The following is a 26,729-nucleotide window of genomic DNA, read 5'->3' as shown; positions in this document are numbered from 1 at the left end:
TGCATTCAATGCTCTTCAAGAAGCACTATTCAATCTTAAACTGGTTCTGAACGCAAGTAAAACTAAATGTATGTTATTTCCGAATACCAAAAATATTGATCTAGTCAATGTATAATCACAGTAAATGGCTCTGGCATTGACAGCGTCTCAGAGTACAAGTATCTTGGTATCTGGATTGATCATAAACTTCTGTATCTGATAACAAGCATGTGTGTGTGTGTGTGTTACTCACAAAATGGACAATAAAGTTGACTTGTATTCTATGGTGCCATGCATAGAGTGGACCAGGAGGTGGCAGACCTGAGAGCTGATCTCCAGAGAGATCAAGGCAAGCCAACATCCACACCGTCACAACCAAGCTGACCCGCGAGATGTCCGGCATTAGGAGAGTGACCTCCACGCTCAGACAGATGGTGGAGAACCAGGAAGTCCGGAGCACTACTGTAATTTCAACACACACATACACACGCACACACACACAAAGCCTTGCTGCCCCCCAGCCTTGCCCCCCGTCCACACTGGACTCACCCAAGTGAGTGAAATGGTTCACTGACAGGCTGGCCCAGGTACAGTAAGAGGACGAACCTGCCTCTAGACACTGGATCTAAGATAGCTGCTGCAAGAGAAGTAAGAGTGTAACTGTGTGTGTGTGTGTGTGTGTGTGTGTGTGTATGTGTGTATGTGTGTATGTATGTGTGTATGTGTGTATGTGTGTATGTGTGTGTGTATGTGTATGTGTGTATGTGTGTGTGTATGTACGTGTGTGTGTGTGTATGTATCTGTGTGTGTATGTACGTGTGTGTGTGTGTGTGTGTGTGGAGCAGGATAAGGAACAGGGTGGTCAGAATGGCAGGCTCCCTATGGCAGACTCAAGGCCTGACTTCGCTTTAGAAACCCAAGGTTGGTGACATCATCAAGGCTCCTCATCATTTCCCGGCATCAGGATATGCCTGATGTAGGAGTGGTATACCCTCTGTAAAAACTGAATGTGCTCAAAGCTGTGTGTGTGTGTGTGTGTGTGTGTGTGTGTGTGTGTGTGTAGGTGCCAGCGTGATACACTCTGGGTGTTCGGAGACATACAACACCCATTCAGCGTGTTTGAAATTGTTTGGATTTCCCCAGTGTTATCCATCTGAGAGCCCTCGGACAGTCATACAGGTAGCTCTCTCTCTCTCTCTCTTGTGGTCCTCTGGGGTTGTTGTTTGTTCGATTCATCGTTCTCTCTCTCTCTCTCTTTCCATCCATGACCAATTCTAATCCCATCCACATATCTCCTCCTCTCTCCACACACCTCTTCTCCTCCTCCTTTATTTAAAGTGTGACCATCCTGATTGGCGCTCGAGGACAATGGACATCTTCATGTCATCTCCAGTTAGCCATGCCCATTCATTACCGGAGACCTGCCCCCTGTCTCTACGCTAATTTAAACTGCGGAATGAAATGACCAAGTGGCCATGCCCACTGGCCCACAAAGTGGAAAGAGGAGACATTTTAATGCAAGATGTAAATGGGGCCTATCTCTCTCTCTCTAACTTAGTCTTACTCTTTCACACATTTTTCCCTCTCTCTCCTTCCAATGCTCTCCATATGCCCCCCCCCCCCCCCCCTCTCCAAATGTCCCCTCCCTTTCCAAATGTCCCGGTTCGGTGTATCGCTTCGTCGAGCTGCGCATCCTTAGCAACTGGGGCCACCCGGAGTACCCCTGCATGTACCGGTTCCGTGTCCACGGACACATTGGCGTATGAGACCAGCCGCCACGCCCAACCCAACCATCATAGTTTTCATACCCCTGCTTATTTAAAAAAAATAAAAGTATCTTCTTCAAAAAAATTAAATGCGCTCTATTTGGCTGAACCAGAGTGGTTTCATACACTGGACTGGTCAAAATGAAAAATATGTCAGAATGTATTTTTCAATTCCCCTCTACTGTGGATCAATAAAGTTTGGGAGTTCCACTCCTGTTGGTTCACTTGAAGGATCAAGTGAATCAATCAAGCAACTAATAGTAAGTTGGTTTGAGGTTGTGGCATAGAGGATTTAGAGTGGCCATGTAGGGTGGCTAATGGGGTGGTACTGGCATGCCTCTCACTGAATAGAACTGTGTCTTCAATGTTCAGACAATGTTCCATGTTTGATAACACCCAACCGTCGGCTTGTTGCCATCGCTGTAGATGTGACATTCCTCCCGAGTAGTGTACGTGTGCCTCCTTTGTGCAGGTGCATGGGCCCGTTGTGCGTTAGCATGGTTTGTTACTGGTGTCTATGTTTACTCTCTGGTTTTCTTATCCTAAAATGGAGGATATACTCTATGTGGCAGCGGGCGCGCTCTGCTCACACTAGAGAACCCATTGTCTGACACATTGACTCCCCTCTAAACTCATACAGACACCACAGCAACTCCAGCCGTTGAACTGAGAAGGTATGCTCACGATGCTGTAAATCTTGGGCAGATCATTTGTTTCTCCATATTTTCCTCTTGCACTCACTCTGGTTATTATATCATTATAATATGCATCTTACCGGTCCACAATACCTTTTTCCAAACCTCTGCAGGCTTTTTAGGTACTTCTTTTTTTTAGCAAGCTGTAACCTGATCATCCTTTTGGAGGATAACTAGTGATTTTCACCTTGCAGTAAAGCCTAGTGACGTATTCTCTGACACAATCACGCCTACCTCCTGGAGAGTGTTTTTTTGTTTAGTTAATTATGGTGAGCATTCTTCAGTAATCCACTGTAGAAGTCTTCCTTGGCCCACCAATACTTTAAAAAAAAATTGTTTTAATGATGTTCCAAACTGTTGATTTTGGCAAGACTACGTTTTTGGCTATGTTTCCGATCTTTCAGGATTTTCAGCCTAATCTTTATTGTGTGGTGTTTCATTATGTGTAGTCTGTTATACCTCCAAATGACTGGAGCTGTTGTTTGGCTCCATGCCTTTGTTTTATGTCTGTTGCCTCTTAAGAATATTCTCTGTAATGATATTATGTAAATATATGAAAAACCCTAAAAGATGTTCTCTAAAATTCTGCTTGCATGGTTGCACTCTTATTGTGAATTAAGATTTTAAATAAAGTTTAAAATGTGTAATTGTTGTATGAAGATAAGTCTAATTTTGGTAAATCAGAGAGATTCTTATGTAGGTGTGTGTGTGTGTGTGTGTGTGTGTGTGTGTGTGTGTGTGTGTGTGTGTGTGTGTGTGTGTGTGTGTGTGTGTGTGTGTGTGTGTGTGTGTGAGTGAGAGAGAGAGAGAGAGAGAGAGAGAGACAGAGACAGAGGGAGAGAGCAAAGCAGCAGCAGTAACCACACCAAGTCATTTCAAACATTTCATTATTTTTCTCCACATAACTTCGAAACAACCTCATAAACCAAAGAGTAAGAAAGAGAGCATGCTCTGGCATGCAATGATGTCACAACATGATAATAATGTCACCAGGTGCGAAGTATAAAACATACAGTAGTAGCAGAGAGTTTTTCTTTTTATGTCATTCATGAACTCAGGAGGACATTTCAGTTTTCCACCGAGCGTTTTTAAAAGCTAGCATTTTATTTTACACTGCCCCTCCATGTCTCATGTCTCCCCCTGTGTAGCTGGGTGGACAGACGAGAGGCAGAGAGACTGGCAGACAGACTGACACCAGATTGAGCAGGCTAAACAAACATGCTGAAAGATTATCTCATCTGATCCCAGAGAGTCTCTGGAGGCGAGGCAACAGACCCCAGTCTCCCCTGTAGACTAATGACAGACCCCAGTCTCCCCTGTAGACTAATGACAGACCCCAGTCTCCCCTGTGGACTGGTATCACAGGCCCCAGTCTCCTTTGTGGACTGGTCTGAACATAGGACTTGTTCTGGGAGAGAGAGAGAGACAGAGAGACAAAACACTGCATGCCACTTCAGGAGGGGTCATGACCTCACTGTTAGCCTGCCCACCACAGGTAAAAATGAATAAATAAAAATGAACAAATAAATACGAGGCACTCAGCATTCTCTCTGTTTTGCAAACTGCTATAAAGTAACAAACTCGAATAATAATGATACATACATATATTATATATTTAGAATCAGTGGTTATAACAGTCTCAAAGCTATATGTAAGGGGCAAGCCTGAATCCTCCTCTTCTAAACCGTGTTCCTTTTATGTAAGCATACTATAGTGTGTGTGTGTGTGTGTGTGTGTGTGTGTGTGTGTGTGTGTGTGTGTGTGTGTGTGTGTGTGTCGCTGGAAAGAGACTGCACAGAACGTCGTGTGGTGGCAAGTTGAGATTAGTCCCATTTCACTTTGTTTAGTTAATTTAGAAGAAAAAAAAAGTGAATCGAATCTAAAACCCTAATTGAAATGTTGGGGTTATATTTTCAATTCATCAATCAAATTCAAATCCATAAATCAGAATTTTTCTGATTTTATTGAATATGAAATGGCACTGATCCCAAGTCTCTTGTCTATAGTTGCAGTGAACTGAATCAGAATGTATATTTGGGTGGATTGTGTACAAATGAAGAAAGGAGATCTATGTGAGAGGGATAGAAATATGCACTTTTAACACACATACACACCCTCATGCAATGTTGTGTGTGTGTGTGTGTGTGTGTGTGTCTGCGTGCGTACGTGTGTGTGTGTGTGTTTGTGTGTGTGTGTCTGCGTGCGTGTGTGTGTGTGTGTGTGTGTGTGTGTGTGTGCGCGCGTGCGTGTGTGTGTGTGTGCGTGCGTGCATGCGTGTGTGTGTGTGTGTATCATGGTGAAAATAAAAAAGAATTATGGTGGAGCCCTTTAAAATGGATCTACTCTTGCAGCATAGTTTAGTAGCATAGTGCTGAAAGTCATGTGATTGGTGGATGGGGCCATAGAGTTTGGAGTAAAGGGTTTAACAAGAGTATAGGGTTTAGGGTGGATGCAGCGTGGCCACCATGCCCATGGGCTAGCATGTCAGACAGCAGTGATAAGTGACCAGGTGGCGCTGTACAATAGTCTGGGATGGGCTAAAGTGGACTAAATAATGTGCCATCTCCTGTCCATCTTATAGCAGGTGGGGAAACACCCATGCATACATCCATACATAGCTGCCCTGTTCCTTGTCTCACTACAGTGATCAATTACCCCTCAACATGGTTGCAAGCACAACAAAAGGCAATTCAAAAGAAACTGTTTAGTTGTGTTTCAGAAACTCAAGGCAGATAAATATGTTGAATTATACTGTATATTAACCGGGTCATTTGTATGAGTTGTTATGAAAGTGAGACGTACAGACCAGTAGCAACCGAGTAGAAAGAGGTCGCTGTGTCCGTCGATCCGGCTGTGGGCTCCAGTTTGATGTATCAATAAAGGTAATATAATATAGTTTAATAACAATAAGATTTAGTAGATCATAGAAGTCTAAATAAAGAAGTGGATGAACAGGATGGCTACTCCGATGTTGAGTAAAATAACCATGACCACCAGAATAGAGCTGGAGCCCTGGGGAGAGAGAAGAGAGGAGGGAAACAAGAGTCATTCTACAGGCAGACGCAGGAAGTGTTCCAATGTCCACGCTAGCATACTGACACCAATACCTTGCTTCAGTCTATGTGGTACCTGTGACCTATGTGCTACCTGTTCAACCATGGTATCGTATGTCACAAGTGTCTTTCTAGAATTTGTAGAAAAGCGCTAAACGACTCAAATATACAGTATTATCGTTATAATTAAGAACGGAGTAAGTAACTGAGTAAATGAGAGCTGTACGTGTTTCACTCACTGAGTTTGATTTGAGGGTGAGATGTTCGCCGTCTTGCTCCAGTGTGATTGGCTGGGACTTTAGGGGCGGGGACAGAGTGAGGTCCCTGTGCAGTGGCCACTCCTCCAGCTCCGCCCCTACATTCAGACTGTCCAGCATCTGTACAGAGTCCATGGACCCCTCCCTCACCGGCCGCAGCCCTCGAGGACGCAGCCTGCTAGCTTTAGCCCCGCCCGGAGAATCCTGGCCCAGCCCCCGGGGCATCTGGGAAATGGAGTCCTGGGGCTGTAGCCTCATGTCTACTGTGTAGTCACTCAGCCTGTCCTCGTCATGCTCTGTGAGGCGTGAGTGGGCGGGGCTCCACCTGTGGGCGCTGTCATTGGTCCAGCCCCCAGAGGGGGGCCTGTCAAGCCCCTGGTCAGCCAAGGCATGCTCGCTAAGCTTGTGATTGGAAGAGAGGTGCTGCTTTGGGTGGTGATTGGTGTAGACATGCTCTGGTGGTTGGTGGTTTGAGTACACATGCTCTCGAAGGTTGTAATTGGAGGAGGGGACATGGTCCTTTGGGTTGTGATTGGAGCAGATATAATCTTGGGGGGACTTGTGATTGGAAGAAGCATGCTCAGAAGTCTTGTGATTGGACGTGTTATGCTCCAAGGCCTTGTGATTGGACAGAATGTGTACCTGCGGCTTGTAGTTGGAAGAGGCATGCTCGCAGGGCTTGTGATTGGTGGAGGTGTGATCCCATGTTTTGTGATTGGTGGAAGTGTACTCCCTCGATTTGTGATTGGAGGAGGCATGCTTTGAGGGCTTCTGGTTGGCGGAGGAGGAATGCTCCCAGGCCCTGTAGGAAGAGGAAGTGTGCTCCCTGGGTTTGTGATTGGTCAAGGCTTTCTCTCGTGGCTTGTGATTGGAAGCTTGCTCGTGGCCGTTGATTTGGCCCTCTTGTTCCTCCAAAAGGGAGGGGGTCGTGGAGCGGCTACTGCCTCCCTGCTCCGGATACATGTCCTCAGTCCAGTTGTTAGCCCCTCCTCCCCTCGGGAGCTCCACGCCCCGCCCTTCCACCAGCACCTGGATCTCAGCCCCGCCGTGGTCGTCTACGGCACCCTGGCGCATGAAGCAGGCGTTCCGTGGACGGTGGGAGTTGCCGTGGCCGTGTTTGGGTGCTGGGCTGTGGGCGGGGGGCGAGGGGGGGACGCTCAGCACGGGACTGAGGTTGGGCGTGATCACAGGGGGCGTGGTGTCTGGGGTGCACAGCTCGGGACTGTCCGTTCCCGTGGAGATTACCTCATGGTCTTTGTCCTTGGATTCCTGGTGTTTGGGCCTCTGGCACTCCAGCCCTACAGACAGACACGACAGACACGACAGACACGACAGACACGACAGACACGACAGACACGACAGACAGACAGACGGACAGACGGAGAGACAGACAGACAGACAGACACAGGGAAAAGGGACAATGACTAGAAATCCACCACAGAAACACAGAAATATAGTTTGGCCCCAATTCAATCCATTTCAGATAAAAAAAAAAACATTGCTGTAGTTTCACATGTTGGTCAAGAAACATGTTGGTCAAGAAAAAATAATCCACAAATTCATTATTGCTGCAGAAGAGGAGTCATGTTTTACCCTGTGAACCCACTATCTGTAATTCATAGGCTATATTACTTAGAGAGAATAGAGAGAATGACAATAAGGATAGTCCGGGAATCCAGCCCAGATAGACACAGGACAGTGTGTGTGAAGGAGGAATACAGAGATTCAATAGTTTCTTTGAGGATTATCCGCTCTCCCAAATCTGAAATGTCTTATTTAGCTGAAACTACTTAGCGGACATGGATTTACATTAGTGCTTATTCTGAGTCACTGCACATTCGTCAAAAGGCAAAATGTAGTAATTGTGGACACAAATCAACAGGTGTACATCTCTAAAACAAGAGAATGTGTAGGATGCTGTAAAGGTTTAGCAGACTATCCTGGATAATGGAGATTAAGGAGCTAAATGAGAGAGAGACATTTGTTTGTTTTTTATAAATCCAAAGCTTCTGCACCAAAGTGGCTAGTCAGCAAGATTCCTTTGTGTTACTGAAATGCATTTAAGTCACCGTTGCCATAGATATGGAAGGAAGGGGAGAGCTCCTTGGCAGCGACTCGGGCCATTCGACACTCTTCCATGGCCTTTAGGGCCACGCCCTCTGCTGCTTCCGCCTTCCCGCGAGCATGGCTCATCCTATCAGAGAGAGAGAGAGAGAGAGAGAGAGAGGGAGAGAGAGAGAGAAATGAAATATCACTCCATTCAATTACATTCATACTGTATGTTGCCAATTAGCAATGATGAATAGGAATTTGGTTTAGTGCCAAAGATGTTACAGACAGGACAATCATGTACAATGCCCTCCATTAGTATTATAAAGAGGAAGCATTTTGTATTCTTTCAGCTCTATACTCCAACAGTTTGGATTTCAAATCAAACAATTGCTATGGAGTCAAAGTAGAGATTCTCATCTTTAATTAAATCAGATTTGATTGGAAATCAGGTTTACCATTGAATGGAAATCAGGTTTACCATTGAATGGAAAACACATTTTTTAATACATACTATTTCGTACAAAAGGAAAGAAAAACATATAATGTTCAAATAAAGTACTCATGTTTAGTATTTGGTTGGCAAGCCTTTGCGTGCAATAACTGCCTGATGTCTGAGACCCATTGACCCCACCAGACGCTGGGTATATTTCATTGATGACCTTGAATTCAAATCCAAACTGTTTGAGTATAGAGCTAAAAGAAGACAAAATACTTTCTCTTTCCAATACTTATGGAGGGCACTGTATGACAGTGCAGAAAAACAAGATACAAAACAGTACATACGGTATCTTTACTTGTGTGTATGTACTTTTGTGTGTGTATTGTCCTAATGAGTGTTGTGTATGTGGTGTGTGTGTGTGTGTGTGTATGTGTGTGTCTGCGCATGCTTACGTGTGTGTGTGTGTGTGTGTGTCTGTGTATGTGTGTGTCTGTGCATGCTTATGTGTGTGTGTGTGTGTGTGTGTGTGTCTGTGTCTGTGTGTGTGTCTGCACATGCTTACATGCGTGCGTGTGTGTGTGTGTCTGCGCATGCTTATGTGTCTATGTGTGTGTGTGTGTCTGCACATGCATACGCTCATGCGTGTGTGTGTGTGTGTGTGTATGTCTGTGTGTGTGTGTGCTCCTCAGCTGGAGTGTACCCTGTTGTATTTAGCTGGATGGGTGTTGTGTACACAGTGTTTCCTGCCTGCCCTGGTTTCAACGGGACTGTTCTCATTTTAAAGCGTCTGTGAGTATTATTATTTTCCAGGACACTTTGTTAACTGGCCTGGTTTCTGCTCAGCGACACTTTAACCACTGTATGTGTGGATGCTGATCTCCTCCTCTAGGAGCAGGGCCTCGTGCCTAGCACCGGCACTTTGAATAATGAGAAAAACCATATTATACTGACATCTAATTACAAGATACCTACATACAAAATCCTTCTGCCTTTACTATTAGACTCCAGTGACTCAGTGACATTGAGGTGTGTGTGTGTGGTGTGGAGGTCAGAGGGCTTTCTTTCCCCCTCTCTCCCACCTGGACAGGGCGATCTCCGCCTTCTGCTTGGCGATGTCGGCCGCCTTCTCCGCCGCCTCCACGGCGCGGTCCACCTTCTCCCGGATCTTACTGGCCCTCAGCGGGATCAGGTTCTTGCGCTTGCCGCTGACCAGCGCGTTCTGCTTGTACTTGCCCTCCTCTTTGGTGCCGTCGGCGAAGGTGGTGCAGCCGTAGCCGTGCCGCTTGTTGCCCGTCCACTCCCCCTCGTAGCGGAGGCCGTCGGACCTCCGGCTCACGCCCCACCCGGCCCGCTGGTCGCTGCGCCACTCCCCGGCGTACGTCTCTGTCACGGTGGCGTCCACGGGGGCGCCGTGCTCGCCTTCCCCCAGGCTGGCGTTGGAGTGGATGTCCGACGCGGCGGAGCTGACGGTGCTCATGCCCGCCTCGCTGCAGAAGGAGCTCTGCTTGCTGAGCTGGGAGGCCAGGGAGCTCTTGGACTCGGACCGCCGCAGTTTCAGGCCGCTCAGGATGGACTGCCGGAAACGCCCCTTCCTCTTCCTCTGCCGCTCCGCCTCGCTGGGGGCGGTCAGCGCGAACCCCCCCCGCCCCACGGGGCTGCCCACCGGCCCGCCCCCCCCCACCACGCCGTCGGTGGGCGTGGTCAGGGCGGAGCCGTCCTCCAGCAGGGCGGGGGCGCCGTGGCTGTGCTCAGAGCGCAGAGAGTTTATAGATGTGCGCAGGGGGAAGAGGATGATGGCCGCCATGCCGTATGGCACGCTCTGACGCACGCCGTAACCGTGACGCATCCCGCCCAGCCATTGGCCCTGGAAGGTTCCTGAGAGAGAGAGAGAGAGAGAGAGAGAGAGAGAGAGAGAGAGAGAGAGAGAGAGAGAGAGAGAGAGAGAGAGAGAGAGAGAGACACACACACACAAACACAGACAAACAGACATGGAGACAGACAGATGAAGAGGGAGAGAGAGAGTTGTATTTCAAACTTATTTTTGAGTGAGAAATTACTTTTATGTTTCTAGAAAAACAAGCAATGATTGATATCCCACATACAAAATAGAGTAATCAAATAGAACAGAATAGAAGAGTAGAATAGAGTTCACATTTCCACAAGCATGTAAAACAACGTGTCCCAATCTGGGGGAGATCTGTCTACTTTGGCGAATGGCGCTGTTGTCATACACTGTACTGTAATCTCTAGAGCCAGGGCAGAGTTCAACCATGTTTACACAAACAACAGCCTAAAGGTCCTTCTGGGGCAACACGTTCTTATTGGGGAGGCTGCCTTAGCCTAGGCCTAATGTACTGTATGTAGTAACACTTCATGATTAAGGTTGATTAAAACATGATTAAGGCTACTCTATATTACTGTATTTCCTTTTTAGGTGACTTATTATCTGAAAGAACGAAGGGCAATATTGTTGGTAAAAGTAATATAGTGGCAATTACCCTGATGTTGAGTGATTAATTGATGATTAATTGACCGCATATCATATGAAATCAGTAAAGCGTCTTGCACCTCAGGCTACAGGACTATTTATGTTTGTGTTTTATGTGGGGGCCAATGGGTCCCTCGATCATGTCGCATCTCCAAAACGGAGTTGAATCTTATCTTTCAACCTCATAGCCTATAGCATCGTCTACCTCAAACGTATTAAACACATTGCATAGCCAAAACAAGCATTGCAAAAAATAAGTTAGCCCATCGGTTGTGAGCGTTGTCGGTGCGGCATTTATTTACTTAAACATAAACTTTTATTGATCGTGGCAGTAATAGCTCCTATGTGTTTTTTCTCCACCCTTTTAAAGGACCTATACTCCACTCACTAACAGTGTGGGCCATGGCTGTAAAAGAGCTGTCCGCGGTGCTGAAATGTATAGCCTGTCCACCCGGACAAGTGCGTCGATTCAAACCTGTGTGATTTCCAACTGATTCGTTAAAACGTAAACAGCGGAAGGTTGTTGAACATTTGACAATATATGTCTGTGTGGTTACGGTAGGCCTACCAACAATCTCTCCTTTATTGGGTTGTGGAAAATGTGTCAGGTCGTGCGTGCTATATTCATCTGTCAGCGGTCTTCCACGTGAGCGACCGGAGAGCTATTTCATGACGCAGTCATTTTTTGCAATCATGTTGGGAGTGATACGGTCCCCGGTAATTCACAAACCAAATTAACAACGGTGAGGGTAGCCTAGTGGGTTACGTGTGAACGATTGCGGCGGTGTATTTCTAGAGCCTAAACAACCGCTACCCCGTTGGCGCAGCGACAGACCGTGTTTCCATGGTCCCCCTGCATCACTTATTGACCTCGCGCTCTCCCTCTCCCCCTCTCTCCCTTCCCTGCACCCCCGCCTCCTCTCTTAGCTCATCCGGGTCCTGTGCAATGGAGGCAGTGGATCTGCATCGGTTATCAAACGGCCTACATTAGCGCCCGAGTCAGAAAACGCCACCGACAACAATGCCAACGCGCCAATCAGGACGCAGAACACAGATCGGGTCTCCTGTGACACGCTGACCCGCTGTCTCTGCGTTACCATGGCGATTTACAGTACAGAGGCGTCTATGGTATAATGCAGGGAGGGAGGGAGGAAGGGAGGGAGGGAGGGAGGGAGAGAGAGAGAGACGGAGGGAAGGGGGAGGGAGAGAGAGAGTGAGGAAGAGAGGGAGGGTGGGAGAGAGAGAGAGAGAGAGAGAGAGAGTGAGGAAGAGAGGGAGGGAGGGAGGGGGGATGGTGGGAGAGAGAGAGAGAGATAGAGGGAGGAAAGGAGGGAGGGCGGGCGGGAGGGAGGGGAAAAGGCAGGGGGGAGGGCGGGACGGAGAGAGAGATGCTGTAAATATGGGAATTCAACAGGCCTAAAATGAAATGTCAGATATCAATAACCTACATTTGAGTGCATTTAATGTAGGAATCTGTTGTTTTCCCCCTCTGCAACTCTACTGTATGTGAATAGTCTACCCTGCACAACAACAGCTTTATTTCACAGTGAGCGTTTACAATCCACTGTATAGAAATTTGATTGGAAAGATCACCATACTCTTCCCTTTACCAGACAGAGGCAGACCTGTTCCACTACAAGTCTTCAGCTTCACGTTCTTACATGGTACTGTGAGGTGCACCTGTACAGCATATTGTTATTATGTCGGTCTAATATGTCTCGATAATGGTATACCAACAGGTACTACGAGAGATTGATAGAAGCAGTAATGGAGAGAGAGATGGCCCAAGAACAGGCCATATAAAGATAATCACAATAAATAAAGAGTGTAGTAAGAGGAAGGCATTGTTTTGCAAATGTGGAATAGGGGTTTAGGATAGGAGAGGAGGAGGAAGTAATGGAAAATATACAGTGTAAAGACACAGCGGTACATGCTAAATTAAAAGTCTAATTGCAAATGAAGTGCATTGCTTATTGGAAAAATCTTCTGCTCTAAATGCTCCTCTCAGTGAATCTTGTTTTTCGATAGGTTAGCACAGAGAATAAATCAACTTAGAAAGGAGAACGTTTCCGTCAACAGGACTTCATCTACCGCGTATGGACATCTGTCCATCTGGGTCAGGTGATCCAGGAATGAACAGGAGTAACACCACATACATGACAGTGCAGGTTCAGGTTGGTTTCGGGGCCTGTCTTACCTCCATCAGAGTAGGTCTCAGTGCCGTATCCGTCCTGCAGGCCGTTACTCCAGGTGCCTTCGTAGCGGGCGCCGCTGCCCATGCTCTCCAGCTGCCCGTAGCGCCCCTTGAAGCCCTGTGTCCACTCCCCCCTGTACTCCCAACGGCCCTTACTCTCCACGCCCACCCCGTGGCGCTTGCCCTGCGCCCAGGTGCCCTGGTAGCTGTTCCCGCTAGGCCAGGTGTACACCCCCAGGACCTCGAACCCGTGGCTCCAGGCCCCGCCATACTCCCCCTGGCCCTGGGGCCCCGTGCAGACCCCTCGGCCATGGGCCTTGCCCTGCTCCCACCCCCCACAGTACGACCCCCCGTCATCAAAGTCAAACCTGCCTCCAGTGGACATGCATGAAACAGGTCTAGGCAAAAATCTCAGAACGTCCAGAAGAAAGGACCAGGTTTACAGAGAGAGAACAGGAGGGAGAGGGAGGAGAGATGTGGATGGGTGTTGCAACATAAAGGTACAGACAGGAGGCCTGGTTTCCTTTTATCCTTCTTGGTTGTGGTTTTTTAATGACGACGTGAGAACAAACAGGTTCTCTCCTTCATGCACAGGTGGGGCTGGTTAGAAAAGCACCGCCGCCGCGGGTGGAGGTGGCGAGGTGGCGTCCAGCCTGTGGAGATGGCAGTGCCTGGCGTCACGGATGTCACTGTCGGGCATGCCGCTTCCCATGGGCATGCGGGGCTGCACGCGCTCCTGTCCTCTTCCTCCTCCTCCTCCTCCTCCTCCTTTTCCTTCTCCACCCTCCTCCACACAGCCTCGCCAGCCGGGGGGTGCTCACAGACCCTCTCTCCCTCTCCTCCTTCGTTCGCTAGGGCGCTCCAGACAGTCGAGGCCCAGGCTTTTCCAGGAGTCCCAGAGGCCCTCACAACGGCAGCAGCAGTGACCGCGAGGAGCTCAGGCAGACATTACACCACCCCTTCAGCCATGCCGCACCGGCATACGGACATGGAGACAGACACAGGAGAGGGATGGTACCGCACTGGTACGCCAAAAAAGAGAGGAGAGGGAAGATGGGCTATTTCTATAGCATGGCCTGGAAAAAGCAGCCCAGGCTCCCTTCTAACACACACGCACACACGCGCGCACGCACACACACACACCTATAAACACACACTCACACACACACACACACATACACACACCTCAGACGACCTAGCTGGCTGTGTATATCAACGTTGCGCCTCTTAAGCCTTGTTCTCCTTTTTTCCTCCCTCGCTGTGCTCCCGCTGTGATGTGGGGAAGAGGCTCTCTTCTCTCTCCTCCTGAAGATGGAGACGTCAAAAAAAAAAAAACACACACACACTACACAATTAGTATGTTCCTCTTCCCTTTGTCTTCTCCGATTAGCAGCTCACATATTGCTGGATCGTTGATACATCCTATTTCCTCCTAGTCACATTGTGCTCTCTGCCTCTATCTGCCTCTCTCTCTCCCTCTCTGTTTCTCTCTCTCTCTCTCTACCTCTCTCTCACTCTAAAATCTGCTCATTACAGGACTGTTCCACCCCAGCCAATACCCCTCCCCCACCCACAGCACACGCTCCTTCTTTCAGCTCTTAAAGAGATAGAGACGGAGGAAAGGGACAGGACAGGGGGAAGAGCAGCGTGCTGTGTGTCAGGCTCCGAGCTGAGCTCACTCACTGCGCCGTTCCTTTGGGGATACTGGCTGCTTTTCCTAATTACCCAGCCTAATTACACCTTCTCTCCCTCTTTCTCTCTCTCCTCTCTTCAAAAGAAGAAAAAAAAGGGAAGTCAGCAGTCTATTTCTTGTATATTAGTGGTGTTGTTGTTGGTGGTATGTGTGGCCATAGATTCTGTGAAAAATTAAAAGCAGTTTGGTATCAGTTTATTCTATTATAGACAAAACAAACCAATGGTAGATGAAGTGTATGGCTTGAACAACAATATGTTGTGTAATATTTAGTTACATTATTGTAACCAGGGAGTAGCTGAAAAGGACTGTATACTTTAGGAAAGGGCTGGTTATCTAACTAAGGGAGCTAAATAGGCAGTATAGGAGGATACAGGCAGGGGGCGACAGCAAACCGTTAGACTAGCAGTTAAGGTCGTTAGCATTAGCAAGGGAACTAGCATTAGCATTAGCCTTCAAACAACTAGCATTAGCATTGGTGCTACAAACAAATAGCATTAGCATGGGAGCTACAAACAACTAGCACACGGTATTACATATGAACAACACATTTATTACACGACGGTGGTATACATCCCCATATATATATTCCCTCCCGGCCGGCCACACACACACACACTCACTCACTGACAGTCTCTGGCCTGAACAGGCTTATAGTCCAGTGGCGTGGTGCGCGTTGAGGCCTGGTTGACTGGCATGTGCGTCGATGAAGTGGTCCGCGTTGAAGCTCCGCTGGAGTCTGTGTTTGCTCGTGGAGGCGACGATTAATGTCCAGCCGGCGTCCCGCTTGGTCCAACGTTGAACACAACTAAAACGGGCTACCGTGGTACACTCGATAATCGCTTTTCCTGGCGTCTTCAGTTGCTGCACGGGGTGCGCGCTGCTGAATCCGCCATCTTGGATCGGCTTCTCGTTATTCTCTCTCTTTCTGCTTCTCTCTCGTTCTGCTGCTCACCACACTCTGACTGACTCCGCCCTTCCGGCTCTTATATAGGCACCACCGAACGTAACATCCGGGTCACGGGCACACCCCGGATATACTACGTCATCAAATATATACAGAAACATTACAATAATAATACATATACCTTCATAACGTACAGAATAGTATAGAAAATAACAAAGAAATAACTGGGGCAAAATAGGGCTGGTTTGGGGAAACTAAAACTGGCACTAAAACTGTGGGCCTTCACAACAGCCGCCCCATGAAACCCTCGGTTTCAGTTAACTAAGAAGGCACACTGGCTAGGCTGCTCTAGCAGCGTGAAGTAGGAGGTGAGAGTGTCGACCACTCTGCCTGTCTGCCAGGCGGCGCGCGGAAGGGACTGGTCCATCCCCAGTACCACGGCACCTTCGGACATCTTGTCTCTCTCCCTCAGCAGAATCTTCTGCTTCTCCTCCTTCTCCAGGGCGCGGATGTGCTCCTCGAAGCAGATCAGAGCGTCTTCCTTGTCCATGTTCTCCAGCGCCTCGTACTCAACGAAGGTGGGGTTGTCCAGCAGGTACTGCTGGGCCTCGGACCAGGTGGTGCAGTGGGTGACGTTGGCCATGTTGTCCAGAATGCTCGTCAGCGCCTCACAGTTCCTCTTCCTGAGCTGCTTGGCTTGTTCCTTCTCCTTCTTAGCCTTGTAGGCCTTAAACGCTTGCTTCTTCTCACTCAGCTTGGGCAGGGCGCTGTAGAGTGGGTCGTTGATGATCATTCTCATGGCTTGCTCCCATGACTCGTTGGATGAAACACCCTTCTCCTTCAGAAGCTCTTGGAAGGCCTGCTTGGCCTCCTCTTTTGGGTTCCACTTGTACGTTCTCTTCGCCAACTCCGGCCTTTCCTCCTTGGAGGCGTCTACCATACGGGCTGAGACTTCCATGGCTGACGTGTACTCGACGGAGTTGACGGGTGCGTCAATGCTGACCTCGGCCACGTGAGGGTGCATGGCCACCTGCAGGTGTTCCTCGGCAACAGCTGTTGCCGCCATGGCACGGTAGCGCCACCACCGGGACTCCTTAGTCTGGGAGTTGTAGTAGTAAGGCTTCCCATCCAGAGACTTATGCTCTGTCCACAGAGACTTCTTCCTCGGTTGGTCATCCTGTGGTGAACCATTTGTGGTACTAACTGCTCCAGGTGCACTGGCAGCAATAGATTCCACTCCAGGCGGTCCGGTTGGTTGGTTTGCTTCTTCGGTTCGGACATGGAGGGATGACGTAGCTCTCCCGTCCCTCTCTCTCCACTCGGTAGCGCCTTGGAGGGCCCACCCAAGCGCAGTCTTAACAGCCATCGGGCAGCCTCGTGGTCCTCTCAGCGGAGGACGGAGCGATACGATCAGTTCAGCGTTGTCCGAGCCGATGAGAAGGGTTGGCTCCGCTCCTTCTATCGGATGTAGGTCTACTCCCCGTAGGTGGGGATATCTTGCGCGTAACCTCTCCAGGGGGTAGTCGTAGCGGGAGAGCGCTAGCTGGTCGGCGGTGAAGACATTCTGAAGCCGATGTCTATCCGACGGCCGCCCCGCCGGGGAGATAGAGAAGTTGATTCTCGCCCCGGTGACCTCTTTAAGGTCGCGACGTATCGTGCGCAGAGTCAGCTTCTCCGCAGTCCCTTGGAGCCCCAACTGGCGCACTGCCCCCTGGAGAAGGATGGTCCGTTCCGACCCGTCGTCTAGAACGGCGTACGTGTCGTACACAGCGTTGTTGTGGTGAAGTCGGACCTTCACCACCTTCAGTAGAACCTTGGAGCCGCTGCTCTGTGGCGAGTCTAGGTAGTAGACAGGGGTTTCCTCTTCCGGTGCGCGACCGGACCTAGGGCTTCTGTTGCCCTCCGTGGACCTGGCGAGGGAGACCTCGTGTAGGATGTGGAGGTGGACCTCCTCACAGCGGTTGCACTTCCTCCTCAAGGTGCAGTTCTTCGCCAGATGGTCGCGCCCACAGTTCCAGCACCTCTGGTTCTTCTCGAGCCACCTCTGCTTGGCCTCGGTACTCAGGTTGTTGAAGTCACTGCACTCATTGAGCCAGTGCTCGCTGGTGCAGTACGGACATGGCGGTGGACCTCTCCGTCCCTTTGGAGGGGGTTGAGAGGAATCCTTTCCCTCAGGTCGGGTGGTCCTCTCTCTCCGAGGCTCCTCCTCCGTGTGCAGCACTCCTACTGGGCGTCCTCTGTTCGAGCTCGGCCCGTCCCAGCGGTCTCCCTTCTCCCTCTCCTTCTTCGGCTCAGCGTAACCCATGGCGTCTACGTTGGTGTCATGCACTTCTTCCAGTAGGAACTCCGCGAAGGCAGCCATGCTCAGACCCAACTTCTCGGGGTTACGAACGCGCTGCTGTCGCCGGAACCTCTCCTGCCGGAAGCGTGGGATCTTGCGGAGCAGCCGCTCTACGTTGGAGGTGCTGTTGATCTCGCTGGCGCCAGCTGGGCCCTGCGTCTTCAGCATCCCAACCAAGGTGTGCACGCGGAGCGCGAAGTCATCCAGCGCCCGGTCATCCTTGATGGGGGCCTGCTGTTCGAGGGCTTGCAGTTCAGCAAGGGCGTGGTTCCAGGGACGACCGTAGCGGGCATCCAAGTCAGCGAGCGCTCTGGTGTAAGGTGTCGGTGCGGAGGCATGGGCCAGTACCATGTTGTGGGCTCTGGGGTTCCTCACATGCTGAAGGAGAATCGCATATTTGTAGGACTCTGAGCAGGAGTTGTCCAAGAGCGTGTCTAGGCAGATGCGTAGCTCCACATACTGGCTCCTGTCCTCGTCCTTGAAGAAGGGGAACTTGGGTCCCTCCACCTGGGGGAACATCCTGTAGTGGATCATCGGTGCTGGAGTGACGGTCTGGGTGTCCGGCCTGCATGCATTTTGGTGCACTGGAGGACCTAGGGGTGTGCTACGCTCTTGGGGGATGACTCCCCTCCCGGGCAGCGACGCTGGCTCCCTCTGGGCCGCGTAGCGGTCGGGTCCCTGGTCCTCTTCCTTCCAGGTGGTCAGCTGGGCCTGTAGTTGGACAGTCCTGGCGGGGGTCATGGAGCCATCGGCGGGGGGTTCAGGAGATGGCACTCGAGAGGGCCGTGCGGATGATACTCTGGAGCTACAGGCCGACGGAGTTCTGCTGATGCACACGTCGCGCATGGTCTGCATCATTTCCTCCATCTTCTCTGCGTGCAGTTGCTCTCTCGCCATCTGCCTCTCCGCCGCGCGTTCCGCCCCCTCCATCTGGAGGCGCTCGCGCTCGTACTGGATGCGTTCCCTCTCTAACGCCTCCTGGCGCTGTCTCTCCGCCGCACGTTCCGCTCCGTTCATCTGCCTCTCCGTCTGGAGGCGGTCGCGCTCCATCTGGAAGCGTTCACGTTCTAGCGCCTCCTGGCGCTGGAGGCTGGCCACGCGTTCCGCTCCGTCCATCTGGAGGCGTTCGCGTTCTAGCGCCTCCTGGCGCTGTCTCTCCGCCGTCCCCATCTGGAGGCGTTCACGCTCGAAATGGATGCGTTCCCTCTCTCGTTCACGCTCGAACTGGAGGCGTTCTCGCTCTAACGTCACCTCGGCCTGTTGGCGCTCCCGCTCTAACGCCATCTCGGCCTGTTGGCGCATACATTCGGACAGCGCGGCACCACTCCCTCTGGAGTGCAGGCTATCCGCCCCAGAGGCAGAACTGCCCACGGAAGCCCTGGACCGGTAGGAAGCCACTGAGCGGCAGGAGCTAGGTCTCGAGCGCGCCGTACTGGGAGGCAGATCGTTAAGGCTGAGGCCCTCCCTCTTCCGCCCGCAGGCGCTGTCGGACCGGGCCTCTCCTTCCTGTTCTTCCGTTTCCACGGCAAAACCCTGCGGTTCTGCCATCTCATCCTCAGGCTGGTGCTCGTTGAGGGCTGTCTCAGTGCTAGCCACCCGCGCGCCGGCGGACACCTCGGCCTCTCCGACCACTGTATCCCGTGGAGTGCGCTCCTCGCTATCACTCAGTGAGCTTTCGAGCTCAAGCTCATACTCCTGTAACCTCGGAGGCAACCGCGGGACTCTCTGTGGTCGTGGCTCTGGCTCAGGGGGCGGAGAAGGGGGGGTAACTGTCTGGTCTGGTTGGCTGCGCTCAGCCATGCTATCACTACACTACCAATCCGGCTCGAAGGACCAATTGTAACCAGGGAGTAGCTGAAAAGGACTGTATACTTTAGGAAAGGGCTGGTTATCTAACTAAGGGAGCTAAATAGGCAGTATAGGAGGATACAGGCAGGGGGCGACAGCAAACCGTTAGACTAGCAGTTAAGGTCGTTAGCATTAGCAAGGGAACTAGCATTAGCATTAGCCTTCAAACAACTAGCATTAGCATTGGTGCTACAAACAAATAGCATTAGCATGGGAGCTACAAACAACTAGCACACGGTATTACATATGAACAACACATTTATTACACGACGGTGGTATACATCCCCATATATATATTCCCTCCCGGCCGGCCACACACACACACACTCACTCACTGACAGTCTCTGGCCTGAACAGGCTTATAGTCCAGTGGCGTGGTGCGCGTTGAGGCCTGGTTGACTGGCATGTGCGTCGATGAAGTGGTCCGCGTTGAAGCTCCGCTGGAGTCTGTGTTTGCTCGTGGAGGCGACGATTAATGTCCAGCCGGCGTCCCGCTTGGTCCAACGTTGAACACAACTAAAACGGGCTACCGTGGTACACTCGATAATCGCTTTTCCTGGCGTCTTCAGTTGCTGCACGGGGTGCGCGCTGCTGAATCCGCCATCTTGGATCGGCTTCTCGTTATTCTCTCTCTTTCTGCTTCTCTCTCGTTCTGCTGCTCACCACACTCTGACTGACTCCGCCCTTCCGGCTCTTATATAGGCACCACCGAACGTAACATCCGGGTCACGGGCACACCCCGGATATACTACGTCATCAAATATATACAGAAACATTACAATAATAATACATATACCTTCATAACGTACAGAATAGTATAGAAAATAACAAAGAAATAACTGGGGCAAAATAGGGCTGGTTTGGGGAAACTAAAACTGGCACTAAAACTGTGGGCCTTCACAACAATTATAATGTAAAATCCAAGACATCTGCCATGTTTTGCTTTCATAAAGAGGTACAGTAATCTATATTTCATATCCCTGTATTTGTGTTCCACCCCATTCCACTACATGTGATCTCCAAGACATCCTTACAACATGTGGCATCCCAAATACACCAAAGTCATCCTTACATTTAGCTCAGTCCATATGGCACCAGAGTAAATGATATCTCTAATCAATTAACATTCTACTACTGAGAGATAGTTGACAGTGTCAAAATGGAACACGCCCTCTGCTGGCTTCATCACGACTAACCACAATTTACTCCAAAATACACAGTCAGTGGAATGCTTAAGTATAGTACATAATAACATATAGTTATAATGTGTTTATAACATCTCCTTTGTGTGTGGATTTGAATGTGACCAACCTAGATATAAAGGTATGTGAAGTGACCCTGTATTGTCAAATGTAATCTAGGATGTGTCTGGGTCATCATTAAGATTAAAAGATTCAACTTTATTGTCATTGAACAGAACACAAGTACTGAGACAACAAAATGTAGTTTGTACACATGTCCCCCCCCCCCCCCCCCCCAAGGGAGAACAGAACTCTGGGCTCTGGGTCAGCCATCTTTGGCACCCCAAGAGCCGTTAGGGGTAAGTGCCTTGCTCAAGGGCACAACAGCAGTCGTAGGCACCTTAGATATGATGCCAGCAACCCTCCAGTAACCAGCTCACAGTCAGCATCCAGCTCACTCGTGGGGATCGAACCAGCGACCTACTTATTGCTGGCTGGCCTCTCTAACCCCTAAGCTACCTGCCACCCCTCATACTGTCTGGGTATTTGCTGAAGGACCGGATGTAACCAAAATATTAATATCTTCAAATACAGTACAGGACATAGGTTATACTACTCTGCAAAGGTAAACCACAAGGATTGAATCAGATATCACTCAGACAAGACCTACTGTATCCAGCACAGTCATAAGTTGTGGCACTCACACCAATCATCATGAAGTGCTTCGAGAAACTAGTCCGGGCCCACATAGTCACACGCCTCCCGCCCAACCTGGATCCATACCAGTTCGCCTACAGAGCCCACAGGTCCACAGAGGACGCCATCGCGACGACTCTCCACTCCACTCTATCCCACCTGGAGAGGGGAAACAGCTACGCGAGACTGCTCTTTGTGGACTTCAGCTCTGCCTTCAACACCATCCTTCCAGACAGGCTAGTGACCAAACTACTAGACCTGGGACTATCACACTCTATCTGTGCATGGATCAAGGACTTCCTGTCTGACCGCCCCCAGAGAGTGCGGGTGGGCTCCCACACCTCCACAGCCCTCAGACTCAGCACTGGGTCCCCCCAGGGCTGCGTGCTAAGCCCCATCCTGTCTACAACCTCTACACCTACGACTTCATCCCCGTCCACCCCAGCAACTCCATCGTAAAGTTTGCAGACGACACCACCGTGGTGGGCTGCATCTCGGGGGGGGACGAGGTGGCGTACAGGGATGAGGTGGAGCAGCTGGGCAAGCTGTGCAAGGTTAACAACCTGCTGCTGAACCAGTCAAAGACCCAGGAAATCATCGTGGACTTCAGGAGGAAAAAATCTGAGGTCCAGCCCCTGCTCGTCGATGGAGGGAGCGTGGAGAGAGTCTCAACCCTCCGATTCCTGGGGGTGCACATACAGGATGACCTGTCCTGGAAGACCAACACAGCAGCCATCATCAAGAAGGCACAACAGCGGCTCTACTTCCTGAGAGTCCTCAGGAAAAACCACATCAGACAGGAGCTGCTTGTGACCTTCTACCGCTGCACAGTGGAGAGCATCCTCACCTACTGCATCTGCGTGTGGTTCTCCAGCTGCACAGCCGCAGAGAGGAATGCGCTACAGAGAGTCGTGAGATCGGCCCAGAAGATCACCGGTGCCCCCCTCCCCTCTCTGGAAGAGCTGTACAACACACGCTGCCTCAGGAAGGCCTCCAAGATCTCCAGAGACCCATCCCACCCTGGGAACGAACACTTTGTTCGGCTGCCCTCGGACAGGCGGTTCAGGACCCTGTTCGCAAGGACAAATAGACTGAAGCTCAGCTTCTACCCCAGGGCCATTCAGGCCCTGAACACAGCAAAGACCTAGGTTCTAGGCCCTGGACAATCTAGACAATTTGATGGCAGCTATTAGATTGTAATCAAGTGCAATACTGAAACACAACTGTGAACATTTCAAACCTGCAAACTGCGACACTTTAAATGAATGTGCAATAACAACCCTCGGGTACATAAGGTTCAGAGATAGGAAATGTTAGAATAGGTATAGCATAGCATAGAGTACAGCACAGTGTTTTATTTGTATAGTATAGTTTAGTGGATAGTGTACATAGCCTTTATTTATGTAAACCAGCTCTTTTCCCTTCTTGTTTTTAGTTTTTTTTCCTAGCACCAGGGGAGCCCCCCCTCCCAAATTTCGTTGTATGGTACCTGTACTATATCAATGACAATAAAGACCATTCATTCATTCATAAGGCTGTAGCCAATCATCTGACAAACATAAGAAAACTGGCAAGGATCATCAGTCATGGAAGCGATACAGTACCTCTTTACAAAAGCAACAGGACAGAACTAACCCACAAACCTCTTGTTCTGAAGGCCCAGAGTAAGAATTCGAATTAGTTAAAATAGGAGTCAATTATATGTATTATTAGTAGTAGTTCACCCCACTCCCACCCCTTCAGGTTCCCAAGTTTGTTATTTTCTATTAATGCCACTCGTTTGAATGCTGTGTGTGTTCTGTTGTGAGACGTTGCCGTTTTTGTGTTGCTGGATAATTGTGCGAGTTTTGGTGAACGCACCCTAGAATGCTCTCGCGAGGAAATGTTTGGTGCTCCTGACGATGGCGAGTCAGTTGGTGGTTTCGTAACGGAGAAGAGGGTTAATTTCGGGACTCGTGAGTGGCTAGGATAGAGAAATGTATCACCTACATATGAGCTAAATCATAAAACTCTAGTAAACTGAAGTTAAAGATTGCTGTTGTGTGGATAGTTGAAGTGAACAACGAACTAGGACCGTGGGATGCGGCTAGCAAACGACGCTAGCCATCTCCGCTCCAATTCATCGTGAGTCTGACGTGCCCGTCCAGTCCTGAGTCGGGATATTCAGAAGACGATCCATCTGTCTACTAGCTACCTCCACGGAGTTTCCACTGAACTTTCCACCTCTCCCTCCATCCATCACCATCACCACACGTGCTACAACCCGGGCTACTGGTACCATTAGATAGGCTAGATATATTTCAATGTTATATGTATGTGCATTTGTGTATGTTATCTGTATATATTAAATGTTGTAATTGTCCCATCTTTGATACCTGTCCCCTCCCCCTCAGTTATTTAGTCAGTGTCCACCATTTAAATCCCATTTAGTCTATATAGAGTGTTAGTGTTAAATTAGTGCCACTAAGGTTATATTAGTCCACGGGTGTGTATCCCCCCCGATACAATTGGTCCTTCGAGCCGGATAAACTAGTGCCAACATGGCAAGCGGTGGACACTCGCCAGATAATTCCCCCCACCTACAGCGCGCTAGGCGCCAGCGCCAACCCCCTTCCCATCTAGAAGACTACGTTCTAGATTTACCTCCCAGCCCTGATATAGGGACTGATAGTCAAAGCCTACCCGACAATAATCAAGTGTTAGCCCTGACCCCACCTATACACAGTAGTGTAGAGAACCTAGCTAGACTAGACACTACTAGCCCAGTGCACGTTAGGGGACTGACAGAGCCCTACTGGGCCGAACTGGTTGAAAGTCACAGCCCCGATGAGAGACTCGGAGTGCACCAGGAGATGGGGAGGTCGCCCAGTCCGGGCAGCCCCGCATCGATGACATCAACAACATCCTCGAGGGGATCTAACAGGGTGCTAGAGATACTAGCAACCTCGATAGCCGCTGCAGCCCAGAGAGAGGCGGGAGAGAGACTTGAAAGGATGGAAAGGGAGAAGGCCGAGCGTCAAGATCGGATGGAGGGAGAACGCCTCCAAGCCGAGAGGGAGAAGGCCGAGCGTCAAGAACGGATGGAGAGAGAACGCCTCCAGGCAAAAAGGGATTACCTGCAACTACAGGCGATGACCCAGGCTTTCCAGAGCCTGACCTCTCCGGACCGAGGGGGCAGGACAGAAACCAGCCTCAAAGAAGAGCCTCTCAACGTTGCAGAACGGCTGGCCGATCGACTGCAGGGACTGACTGTAGATGAGGGAAGTCAGGTGACCCCCCGGCACTATCACGTCCCCATCGAGACGAGCAAATACAATTCCTATCCCACCTACGACGCGTTACACCGTGACCCCCCATCGTCACACAGCCGGCAGTTCAGGAGCGAGACGCCCCCTCCCCCGATGGCCAGTTGGCTTCCAGGCCTACCAGTTCAGGTCAGACACAAGACTACCTACCTGAACCCACCCCCCCCGGGGCCAAGAAGTCAACCTTCGGTACCTCCCACCTATGCGCCCAAATCACTGTCATACATAGGGCCCTACCTAGGCAAGCCATCGTTCCCGGACTTCACGAGAGAAGACCGGGCCCAGTACACAGAGTTGCGCATGTGCTTTGAGACCCTGATGCTTGGAGTGAAGGATGAGAGGTACAAGTATGCCCTCCTCCTCAAACACCTGAAGGTGGCCCAAGCGCACTCCATCGCGCTAGCATATGCTCACTCTCCCTCTCTGATGCCCTTGCGGCTCTCGACCGCCGCTACGGCCGGACTTGGGATTACGTCATCCAGGAGATTCGAGAGATAGAACGCCTCCCCCCAGCCAGGGACGATCGGGCCCTAGACGACCTAGCAGTCAAGGTGCAATCCCTAGTTGGGATCCTCCAATCCCAGCAGGAGCAGGGGAGATACGAACTCTATGCAAACTCAAACGTGGAACGGATCCTGGATAAACTCCCCAAGTTCCGACAAGAACGATTCCGGCGGCAGCGGAGTAACCATGATACGTCCGCGCCTGAACAGACTCTGCTAGACCTGTCCGACTTCCTAGCCAGAGAGGTCAGCAGCTTGAAGATCGACACCCTCTCACGGGGCGGCCCGACCCCCAAGGACGGACTAAAGAATGCCAGAGGTCAAAGGCAGCCTATTACGGTGATGCACCAGACAGAGGAGACGGATCATGACAAGGGTCAGCCGGCCCCCAAGAAGAAGAGCTTCGACCAGACTAAGGGTAAGGTGAAGCCCTTCTGCCCCCACTGTGACGGAGAACACTGGTTATCCCAGTGCGAGCCATTCAAGAAGCTGACCCCTATCGACCTAGAGGAGTGGATCAGAGCCAACCACCGCTGCTTCCGGTGTGCACGCCGCCATAAAGCAGCAGACTGCACTCTCAGGAAGAAGTGCCGTAAATGTGAAGGTCAGCATCTCAAGGTCCTCCACGACTACAACCGGAAGAACTCCACTCCGCGGACCGAGTCAAAGGCCGACGTCCTTTACATCGATCCAGCTAAGAGCGAGAGTTCCAGAGTACTGCTGAAGGTCGTCCGGGTACACTTGCATTACAATGACCAAGTACTCGACACCCACGCAGTACTGGACGATGGATCAGAGAGGACGCTCCTACTCGCCTCAGCAGCGGCTCAGTTGAACCTGCGAGGACCCGAAGAGAAGATGACCCTCCGTACCATCCGTCGGGACCTGAAAACCATCACAGGAGAAAGAGTCTCATTCACGATTTCACCGGCTGACCGACCCGACCAGCGATACACTATCAATAAAGCTTTCACCAGCCACAATATTGGCTTGTCCCGTTACGATTACCCCATCCAACAGTTGAGGGAAAAGTACGAACATCTGCGCCATCTACCCATACCGCCCATCAATGGAGTCACCCCGACCCTCCTCATTGGATCCGACCACGCAGACCTCATAGTCCCTACACGTGCGGTCTACCTCGGACCCAGAGGATGCCCAGCTGCGATTAAGACCCGTCTGGGGTGGACCCTCCAGGGTCCCATCTCCGTGCCCCATGGTCGATCTACATCAACCCGATGTATGTACACAAAGGTGGACCACATAGACTCCACCCTCCTGCAGCACGTCGAACGGTTGTGGAAACTGGACGACCTCCCGTTTAAGAACGAG

At 50.5% G+C, this 26,729-nt stretch overlaps 1 protein-coding gene across 1 annotated transcript; it reads right to left on the bottom strand.

Annotated features, from left to right (window-relative positions):
- Positions 1-5,371: 5,371 nt before the first annotated feature.
- On the bottom strand, positions 5,372-13,308 carry jph3a (junctophilin 3a; the record flags this gene model as incomplete). Its single annotated transcript, XM_080530588.1, has 5 exons — positions 5,372-5,452; positions 5,733-7,048; positions 7,820-7,944; positions 9,321-10,116; positions 12,927-13,308. 5 exons carry the CDS (start codon positions 13,306-13,308, stop codon positions 5,372-5,374), a joined length of 2,700 nt encoding a protein of 899 aa, XP_080386714.1.
- Between the last annotated feature and the right edge of the window lie 13,421 nt (positions 13,309-26,729).

This window comes from Nansenia antarctica (genome assembly GCF_963989245.1).
Source record: "Nansenia antarctica genome assembly, chromosome: 5".
In the NCBI taxonomy this organism is placed as follows: Eukaryota; Metazoa; Chordata; class Actinopteri; order Argentiniformes; family Microstomatidae; genus Nansenia; species Nansenia antarctica.
This window is presented reverse-complemented; position numbering and strand designations above follow the sequence as displayed.